At 41.9% G+C, this 11,218-nt stretch overlaps 1 protein-coding gene across 3 annotated transcripts in view; it reads right to left on the reverse strand.

Annotated features, from left to right (window-relative positions):
* The window catches only part of LOC112068204 (protein Smaug homolog 1-like), an 88,517-nt gene extending 78,572 nt beyond the window's left edge, over nucleotides 1-9,945 (reverse strand). Inside the window, exons 1-2 of one of the 3 annotated variants that reach the window (XM_024135287.2) lie at nucleotides 9,760-9,945; nucleotides 5,929-6,541 (exon numbers count right to left, since the gene is read on the reverse strand). In XM_024135287.2, coding sequence (XP_023991055.1) covers nucleotides 5,929-6,124 — 196 coding nt within the window. In that variant the 5' untranslated portion in view covers nucleotides 6,125-6,541; nucleotides 9,760-9,945. The remainder of the gene's footprint in view (nucleotides 1-5,928; nucleotides 6,542-9,759) is intronic. The other 2 variants (XM_024135288.2, XM_024135289.2) reach the window with 2 other exon arrangements.
* Between the last annotated feature and the right edge of the window lie 1,273 nt (nucleotides 9,946-11,218).

Genomic DNA, 11,218 nt, shown 5'->3' on the forward strand with positions numbered 1-11,218 from the left:
GTCCCGTCGCTGCAACACCTGTACGGACTCGGGAGAGGCGACGGTCGAGAGTAAAGGTCGACCGATTAATCCGCATGGCCGATTTATTAGGGCCGATTTCAAGTTTTCATAACAATCGGTAATCGGCATTTTTGGATGCCGATTATGGCCGATTACATTGCATTCCATGAGGAAACTGCGTGGCAGGCTGACCACCTGTTACGCGAGTGCAGCAAGGAGCCAAGGTAAGTTGTTAGCTAGCATTAAACTCATCTAAAAAAAAAAACAATCAATCTTCAAATAAATCACTAGTTAACTACACATGGTTGATGATATTACTAGGTTAACTTCTTTGGGATAGGGGGCAGTATTTTTTTACGTCCGGATGAAAAGCGTGCCCAAAGTAAACTGCCTGCTACTCAGGCCCAGAAGCTAGGATATGCATATAATTGGTAGATTTGGATAGAAAACACAGAAGATCTTCAAAAGGTAAGGCATTTTTTATATCGCTATTTCTGACTTTTGTGTCGCAACTCCCTGGTTGAAAATGATTTATGCATTTGTGTGCTGGGCGCTGTCCTCAGATATTCGCATGGTTTGCTTTCGCCGTAAAGCCTTTTTGAAATCTGACACCTTGGCTGGATTAACAACAAGTTAAGCTTTATTTTGATCTATTGCACTTGTGATTTCATGAAAGTTTAATATTTATAGTAATTTAATTTGAATTTGGCGTTCTGCAATTTCACTGGAAATTGTCGAAATGGGACGGTAGCGTCCCACTAATCCGCAAGAAGTTAACTTGCTTGTCCTGCGTTGCATAAAATCAATGCGGTGCCTGTTCATTTATCATCGAATCAAACGGGGGATGACTTAACAAAAGCGCATTTGCGAAAAAAGCACATTTGTGAAACGATTGTACCTAACCATAAACATCAATGCCTTTCTTAAAATCAATACACAGAAGTTTATTTAGACTTACACGGAATCCAAACCGGCTGTGCGCGTGCGCCATCGTGCGCTATCATGCATAAATGTATTTTGTCCCCCTACACCAAACGCGATTACGACACGCAGGTTAAAATATCAAAACAAACTCTGAACCAATGACATTAATTTGGGGACAGGTCGAAAAGCATTAAACATGTATGGCAATTTAGCTAGTTAACTTGCACTCCTGGGATATAAACATTGAGTTGTTATTTTACTTGAAATGCACAAGGTCCTCTACTCCGACTATTAATCCACACATAAAACGGCCAACCGAATCGTTTCTAGTCATCMCTCCTCCTTCCAGGCTTTTTCATCTTTGAACTTATATGGTGATTGGCATCTATACTTTTACAACGACAACCGGCAAAACATTTAGTCTTTCAATCACCCACGTGGGTATAACCAATGAGATGGCACGTGGGTACCTGCTTCTATAAACCAATGGGGAGATGGGAGAGGCAGGACTTTCAGCGCGATCTGCGTCAGAAATAGAAAGGAGTTCTATTTTAGCCCTTGGCATCGCAGACGCTCGTTGGCGCGCGCGAGCAGTGTGGGTGCAATAATTGAATAACATGGATTTCTACATTTATTTTGCGACGCTCGCGCACGCGACGTGTCCGGTCTGGTCAGCATGTTAGGGTTGCCACCCGTTCAATAAAATACGGAACAGTTCCGTATTTCACTGAAAGAATAAAACAATTTGTTTTCGAAATGATAGTTTACGGATTTGACCATAATAATGACCAAAGGCTCGTATTTCTGTTTATTATTAAGTCTATGATTTGATAGAGCAGTCTAAGCGGTGGTAGGCAGCAGCAGGATCGTAAGCATTCATTCAAACTTTACTGCGTTTTCCAGCAGCTCTTAGCAATGCTTGATTCACAGCGCAGTTTATGACTTCAAGCCTATCAACTCCCYAGATTAGGCTGGCAATACTAAAGTGCCTATTAGATGGTATAGAGAGAGAAATAGTCGACGAGTCATAATTCCTATAATTACAACCTAAAACTTCTTAACTGGGAATTTTGAACCACCAGCTTTCATATGTTCTGCGCAAGGAACTTAAACGTTAGCTTTTTTACATGGCACATATTGCACTTTTACTTTCTTCTCCAACACTGTGCTTTTGCATTATTTCAACCAAATTGAGCAATCTTCATTATTTATTTAAGACTAAATAGATTTTATTTATGTATTAATTTAAAATAAGTGTTCATTGTTCATTCAGTATTGTTGTAATTGTCAATATCACAAACATATATTTTTTAAATGACAACAAAAAAATTATTATTGGCCGAGTAATCGGTATCGGCTTTTTTCAGGCCCTCCAATAATCGGTATCGGCGTTGAAAAATCATTTAAAAAAAAATAAATATAAAAAATACAAAAAACGGTCGACCTCTAGTCGAGAGACATGAGTCCTCCGAAACATGACCTGCCAAGCCGCACTGCTTCTTGACACAATGCCCGCTTAACCCGGAAGCTAGCCGCACCAATGTGTCGGAGGAAACACTGTACAACTGGTGACTGTGTCAGCATGCATGTGCCCGTCCAGCCACAGAAGTCGCTAGAGCGCGATGGGACAAGCACTTCCAGGCCGGCCAAACCCTCCCCTAACCCGGACGACGCTGGGCCAATTGTGCTTCACCTCATTGGTCTCCCGGTCGCGGCCGGCTGCAACACAGCCCGGGATCGAACCCGGATCTGTAGTGAAACCTCAAGCACTGCAGTGCCTTAGATCACTGCGCCACTCGGGCAGCCTAAACACCCCTGTTTAGACAGGACAATGCTCAGCCACTTCAAACGTGATCTAATTGCCGCCCCCCGGGTATGGCCTAAAGATGTATTTTATAAATCGGGGAGGAAATGTTACATACCCCAAACAGCCATGTTTGAAAAGCCAGACTGCTCCAATTACTTGCACTGAGCTTCAACTTCCAGATTCAATCAGCACAGCAGTAGGTCTGATAATGCTCTTATGTAGAAACCCAATGAGGAAATAGCATTGAAATTAAAATCAGCTCTACCCATTAACTCCAAAATAAATATATATATATATATACCACCGTTCAAAAGTTTGGGGTCTCTTGGAAATGTCCTTGTTTTTGAAAGAAAATCACATTTAAAATAACATAAAATTGATCAGAAATACAGTGTAGTCATTGTTAATGTTGTAAATGACTATTGTAGCTGGAAACCGGCTGATTTTTTTATGGAATATCTACATAGGCGTACAGAGGCCCATTATCAGCAACCATCACTCCTGTGTTCCAATGGCACGGTGTGTTAGCTAATCCAAGTTTAACATTTTAAAAGGCTAATTGATCATTAGAAAACCCTTTTGTAATTATGTTAGCACAGCTGAAAACTGTTGTTCTGATTAAAGAAGCAATAAAACTGGCCTTCTTTAGACTAGTTCAGTATCTGCAGCATCAGCATTCGTGGGTTCGATTACAGGCTCAAAATGGCCAGAAACAAAGACCTTTCTTCTGAAACTCGTCAGTCTATTCTTGCTCTGAGAAATGAAGGCTATTCCATGAGAGAATTTTAAAAAATGCCATTTCCAGCTACAATAGTCATTTACAACATTAACAATGTCTACACTGTATTTCTGATCAATTTGATGTTATTTAATGGACAAAAGTGTTTTTCCTTCAAAAACAAGGACATTTCTAAGAGACCCCAAACTTTTGAACAGTAGTGTACGTGCTTATAGATCTCTCTATTTCAGGTGCTCAAAGTAGCAAATCAAATTACTTGAACCTAGTCAAAATCCCAAATCTCTCTGCCAAATCTGAAAATGTAATATCATCGAGTGACTAAAATAAATCCCCCTCTCCCTCACCCCAGTCTCTTTCTCACACACATACATCGTCTTTCGACTTGATGCTGTGACAAGCAGAAAATAAGTTGCATCACTCTGTTCAGGGGAACAAGGCAGCCTCTTCACTCAGTGAAATAAGTAGGTCATTGTGGATTCCTTTCATTAGTACAGCACTTTCCAAATAGTTGCGCCTTTCCACTCAACTTGGAGCTTCCAGCTGCAAGTTAACCCTGCGTGGGCCACAGGCTTCCATTTCTACCACAAAGATGGATATTTTTCCAATTCTCCCACAACTATTAATTTTTTTTACGACAACCACAACAAGTGTTGAACTTACACATCTAAAATCTGTCTGAGCCAATTAGCTTGAGATGATTTTTAAAAAAAATCCTTGCCATCCACACTTCTGTGTCTGAAAAGATGACAATGAACATGACAATAGATACGATTCAAACAACTGGCATACACTTGATATCAGTGTAGACAGAGAGCAAAGACAGTCAGTAGTCCTTACATTCCAGAAAGACTATGTATAGCCACATAATTGATCCATAGACAACATTGCAGCAGCACTGGAACAATGTTCCATTGCTGGGGGCATTGCCGACTGTCCCGCTCAACTTGTCGAGTCAACGGAAGCAGGGTCGACCGCAGGCTGACACAGGTGAGACTGACAGGTGTGGCAAGACCCAGACAACTGGCTAAGTAGCTATAAACAGTGTTCCTAATAGTCTTAGGTTGTATTTTTATTTGCTTGCACTTTCTCCTTCAGGACTGCTAATCTGAATGGATTTAATACAGTAGGTGAAAACAGCAATGAGAAAATATACCCAGTCCATTTACACATCAATTTTCATGAAGTAAGAGAAACAAGGCAGGCAGATATTCAGAGGTACTGGGAAGTACCCATTGAGCAGCCGATTGGCTACACTTCATAGCATCAAGATCCATACAGTCACATTCATGTCCAGTTCACCACCACTGTACAACCACTAGCCTGGTCCCAGATCTGTTCAGCYTGACAATGACCATAAGAGTTGGCCAAACAGATATGGGACCAGCCTACTATTAAAACAAGCTCCTTAAAGCAGTATGATCCCAAATGGAGCTAAACTATTCCTATAAACCCACGAGTTGATGATTTGAACTCGTCCTCGCTGAGTCTTCTCTGCCTCTGATCTCTGACAGTGAACACTTGACTAGGGCGTGGGAGTGACCCGCTTAAGGGGATATTTGTGGATTTTGCCAAAGAAGCCCTTTATCTATTTTCCCCAGTAGCAGATGTAACTAGTGGATACCATTTTTATGTCTCGATGTGCAGTTTGAAGAAAGTTACTAATTGCTTACTCGCGTTAGCGCAATGACTGGAAGTCTATGGCAACACGTCCATATTTATATTGAACAGTAAGYGGCCATACTGCATTATAACCTCCTTGTATAACTGGGAGAACACAGTGGAGAGAGAAGCAAGGTGAGGCTAAAAGAGGCAGCCACTGCCCAGAATAAACTCTGATGGGAATCCCATGTTGCTGTGTGTGTGCATGCTGTGTATTTATGTGTGTGTAGGAGAAAATGATAACGTATCCATCTTAACAGACGGTTTCTCATCAATGTGTATTAAGGCAGTGCAGACAGTGGTGGTACCAGCTATACAGCTGTAGACATCAGATCAGTACACACACAGTGTTTTTTCTCATCATCACAGCACACCAGCCAGAGCTCCACTCTATTTTTCATGAGTCAGTTTGGTTGCCAGGGTGTTTCCATAGTCACGTACCAGCCTGATGCAACAAACCAGACCCCCCAACTGATTTATCCCCACAGCAGAGCACTGGAGTCATGTATGATTTGGTGTCCAATTCAAAGATGGTGCGAGGCCAGCTAGTGCAATGACCTCATCGTTGCCATGCCACAATACACTGACTGGGCAATGGGCACGGTTAACCCTTCGCTGTCTGTAGAAGTGCGTAAGGCTGTTATAGGGAATGACATACCTTCAAATGTGTGTGTTTTTTTGAAGTGGCATCAGTACCAGAAGCACTAACCCTTCCCCAACTTCAACGGAGCACAGCCATTGGTAATCATCAACTTCAATGGACAGTCAAGATGGAGATAATGTGTGTCAGTGGGCCTACCTGGGTTATTGGCTTCCCCCTCCAACACGTGGAGCTCGGTGCACTCGGCCAGGCTGTGCTCCAGACACAGCTGCAGGAAGCGGGCCTGGGTCCGCGACACCCGCTTCAGCAGCGACAGCAGAGCCACCGTCTGCTCACACTCATTCCATCCCTTAAACCAGCTTCCCAGGACACCCACCTGGTCGCGAAACATCATGGTCTGGGGGACAGGCACGAAGCAGAATGGGGAAACCAGTTAGAGTGACCCCCCCTGGTGTCACGAGAGAATTAGGTTAACGGAGGTCTTGGTGCTGTGGTGGTTGAACTTTTTTCAAAGCTTGTGTTGTGTTCCTCACTTTCTCGGGTTGGTTGTACTCTTCTCTTTGCCTGTTTCTGTTGTTGATGTTGAGTGGACAGCAGTAGGTGTGCTCAGTTCAAGTAGCATATCATCATCCGGGCTTTTAGCATTGCAAGTGTAGCTTCAGCTTGAGGGGAGCAAGGTGCTCTCCTTGGTGCATCTGCCAAACGGTGGGGGTTAACAGTCAGACGGGAGAGTCAGCTTTTTTTCCTGCACTCTGCGCTGTCACACCAGCGTTACCCTTGTTGCCATTTTCCACAGGGATCCCCCTTAGACCTGAAATTATGGAAATAAATGGTTGAGAGACATGGTCACACACGTACACACAGCGTCCCAAAACCCATCCAGCAAAGTCTTTACCGACCGTGAATAAGAAAACACTGAGGAAATGTGACAGTGCCCGTTGCTTCAGCAAACACTGGTCTCCGCAGACTTGAAAATTGACGATTATTGAAAGAAACTGTTCTCCTTTGAAAACCACGATATTAGTGACACCTATTCCTTACTGCAACAAAGCCTGTATGTATCATACTTTTCATCTAAAAGTAGTTACGCTCTACCGTATAGATGCGGGCTGTGGTATTCACCACCGGGACAAAAAATATGATTGTCAGTAATTGGCGCAACATCCCGACTGGTATTTCTAAAGAGAAGGGCGTTGGTCCCTTATGTTTTAATGTTACAGACGGCTATGTTCAAAGTAGCTCTCGAAAACCCTCCTGCGCAGGCTTTTAAGTGGTTCGCGTCGCCCATGGTTGTGTGAACTACAATTCCGACACTGTGTTTAAATGTTTAGAAATAACCATTGTTTGCGAAACATATGAAAGATAAAGGGCATATCAGCAAAAAAMAACCTTTCAAATAAAAAAAGCATCACTATCTGTAGCAGTTTTGCACAGTGTGTGTGCCCCCAGTTGACGAACTACACTTCCTCCCCAGTTACGCTAAAGCTTGTCACATGCTTCCCAGTCAAAGCAGTTAGTGCATATATTAGGACACATTTTTGTGATGTTTTTGTTAGTTTCGGTGTTCGGCAGGTTTTTCTTCGGGCTGTTCGAGCTCACATTTTTCTTGAGGCAAGTCAAAGTTCGGTAGCCGAAGTCTACTCCCCTTCATCAGTGATTGGTCAACAGTACTTCTTCTAGTAGGAGTGGGAACATTAAGTGTTTGTTATCATTCAACGAAAGATTGAAAAATACTGCACCAAACATCTTAGCTAGATGTAAAATTGCACAATTAAGGGTGTTTTCACACTTGGTCCCTTTCAGACAATTTTTATGAACTCTGTGCAGTCCGCTTAATCTTTGGTGAATGGTTAACATTCCAAAAGGAACTCAGACACCTCAGAAGAGCTCCCGAAGCAAACAGAACTGAGACAATCTCGAGAGGTGGTCTGAGTTCCATTCGCTTGAATTCCACAGACCAGTTCCTTTTTTTAGGGCAATAAGAACACAAAGCTCCCCAGGTTGACTTGTAATGACACACACTACTGCAACACCTTTGCCCCTGCCAAAACCTCTCACATTGGTGCCACAAGAGAGAACATTTTGATGTGCAGTTTTGCAGGAAAAACGTGTGCCATTTTTGGATATTGATTAGCGATTGTCAAAGACGCACAGAAATTCCAAAATATGTGTGTAGTTTTTAGTTCCGATTATTTGTTTGCAATATCTGATCTATAAGAGAGCTTCGTAAGCTGTTTATTCGATTGTGGGGTTTGAATGTTGTGAGAAGACAACATATTTGGAAAGAATCACAAAATACTGTAGCATACAAAATCTATTCTAGCTTTTAAAAGGGGCAGTAGCCTACATTGGCTGTACAATTTTCAATTACAGCATTATTTATTCTGCTATTTATTCTGTTACCAATAATATTTACATGTCTTCTGTATCTTCTGAATACAATTATTACAAAATGTAAGTAGGCAGWAACCAAAAGGTTACTGGATCGAATCCCAGAGCGGACAAGGTAAAAATCTGTCATTCTGCCCCTTGGGCCAGTAACRGAAAGGTTACTGGATCGAATCCCAGAGCGGACAAGGCCATCCTGCCCCTGAACAAGGCAGTTAACCCACTGTTCCTAGGCTGTCAATGTAAATAATAAAACAAAATGGGTTACGTGAACTGGCAGAAGAGTTGAGTCCTCATTCAAAGGCTAGGCGAGTGTGAATACAAAGAGACCCCAGTTATTTCGCTTTTTTTACCCCAGAGGACTAACATCGGTTCCTTTAAAAAGGACTGTGTGAAAATACCCCAAGACCTCCTTGGCAAAAACCTCAAAAGTAATGACAGATTTCTTGATTTATCTTAGATCATTCAAACTATTTTGAGGAAGTGTTTCTGGCTATGTTGTTGCTATGGTGGCTCAGGAGGAACAAACAGTGTTCTAATTTGTCAAGCGAAGCTATTTTGGGAGTAGCCTATGCAAGCACATACGTTCGACTCACCTAGGGGCAAACTGAACCCATGTATGTGGACACCGTCACACACAGGTGTCAGGAGCAAGCTAGGTAGCTGTCTTCCAGAAACAAGCGCTGTAATTTGGAGATATGGCCGTGTGGGAACACTAACCCTATAAAAAGGTGTGTAGTAATTTCACCATTTGAATTGAGAATTATTTRTCACCGATATGAAAGATATGTCCCTTTTCCCCAAAAACTTTACCGCAAGTAATGCGTTTTAACGTTCAGAACAGTAGATCGAAGGCTATCGTCGGAAGGCGCTAAAGGTAGTTAGCGTCTATGAATGAGTTAGGTTCAAAGCATCGGTGTGCTGTACTATATGATGAAGCATAAATGACTACATTTCCACCACACATTGTTTCGAAGATAGCCTGTAGACTGTATAATCTGTGGACTGCCAACGTCGACGCGACACAAATAACCTCGCATGAAAAGACCGCATTCGTATTCAATGTCGTACCTTAAAATAAAGTCCCCATGTCAGCACTAACGGGTCTCAAAAACGGCCACTTTGCATCATCAGCATTGGGGCAATCATAGCCCTACATGAGCACCGAGGATAGGCTAGATCATTTGTAAAATGTGGAGGTGATGCGATTCGTCTCAAGGAAAATGAATACTTGGCTCTACGTGAAATAATTGAGTTCAAATGCGGAGTCTTAGAACATTCCTAAAATGTGGCCGATGCATAGCTATGCTACACTGTAATTCTACACATATTCATACTAGTTTCCATAAACTCCTGAGATCCAGAACCGCGCGTTAACCATTCCGACGCTTATTTATACGGGTAAATATCAACCGTCAATGTCTACAAAATAAATGTCCAGCTGGATATATTTGTATTCTCCGAGATTTTTTTTTATTGTATCACTTTTTTTTAGATTAGTACTTAGTAGCACATTTTTCTATATTGCAGGTGTCCTACTGGACAGCCAACAAGAGAGCAGCTCAAACAAGAGTCTACAAAAATACTCCAGAAGCTTGTTAAAAGTTGCAAAGAAAATTGTTAAAACGTTAGGCTACTCACTTCTAGGCACAGTTGTATCGGTTGTGTTGGTCGCAGGACGGGGCGCAACAAAGTACACAATTGTGGGGAGCGGTGCCCCTTCACTCCGGATCTGTGTGTTTTGCCATCTTGACTAACTATTCTCCCTACAGTTAAGCTACTCTTGTTTTACCAGAGGCGAGTCTCGGCATTGCTTTCCACATGCTAATAATTAACACGAAGCATTACGTCAGGGGCTTGGCAGCACAAGGAAGCACAAAAATAGAGAATGGAGTTAGGGACAGATCACATAGCCTAACAGCAACCGAGACAACTGACAGGGATTAGCACATTTTTGAAGAAAAAAGGTTTCCATAGCAAAGTGGACAAAATCAAAACAAAAAGTGACGATGTGTATGAATGTAAAACAGGGCGGGAGTTGCCTCAATTTGGCCCTTTCACTTATCTGTACAATACTTTCAACTACATTTCTACACATTAAATACTATCGGGTCCATTTTTCTCGGGGTTGATCATTAAGCAGTAGTTACTACACATACAGTATGAAGAGAAATTATATCAATTAAAGAGGAGTGCCTGCCTCCCTATTCATGAAGTTCTTCATTGTAAATGTAGCTCTGATGTTTGCATTCCATCCAGCAGAGGGCCTCACCCTCCATCCTACCGTTTGGTTGAATTGAAAGCAAAAAATATATTTCATACATTGTTTCAATGAGAGTATCGAGTTATAGCAATGCAGCAGCTGATACAATGTGTCGAGTTACAGTAGCAGTGAGAAAAATAAAGACACTAAGTGCTCCGGTCATACATTATATTTATCTGTCTCCTGAAATAGAATTCAATTGTTTTGTGTGTAAAACCTTGATYTTTTTAATGTAGCCTATACTGCCAGTGCTTTGATGGTTTGACTACATCAATGTATTCCTCATTCATTCATTGATTTTACATGAGCACATGTTACATTTGAACAAAGGTAAAACAATAAACATTTTTGGGTTATGAATGGGGAAAAATAATCCTAAATTGGGCCTCTATAGGGAAGGCTGATTTGAATGGCGAGGCCCACCACTTGTACAGATACATGATAGGGCCTCAAATGCATTCTTGGGCCATTGTTTGATAGCAGTGTCCTTTTCTGTCACACAATGCACCCTTACTGCCTTCAGCTGAGTGTGCTCAATATTGACTAAAAGAAGTGGAGGGGGGAAGGAATAGACGTTTTACCAGTGGGGAAGTGGACAGTTCTCTTGAATCAGTCAAAAGCTCAAGCCATCACAAATTGGATTGATATCTGACAAGGTGGCAATTGGCCTACAGTTGACCTCTGCATTGAGATATTATAGCATGAAAACTATATCAACTTAATTTTTAGGGTCCTAAATTGTGCTGTTTGTTGCTACTTGGCTATCTGCCAAACTTTTCAGTTTTTGCTTTTAATACATTTACCAACGTCTTTTTCCCCCTCGCTCTACTTTTTTCA

The sequence above is a fragment of the Salvelinus sp. IW2-2015 genome, unplaced genomic scaffold (assembly GCF_002910315.2).
Source record: "Salvelinus sp. IW2-2015 unplaced genomic scaffold, ASM291031v2 Un_scaffold245, whole genome shotgun sequence".
In the NCBI taxonomy this organism is placed as follows: Eukaryota; Metazoa; Chordata; class Actinopteri; order Salmoniformes; family Salmonidae; genus Salvelinus; species Salvelinus sp. IW2-2015.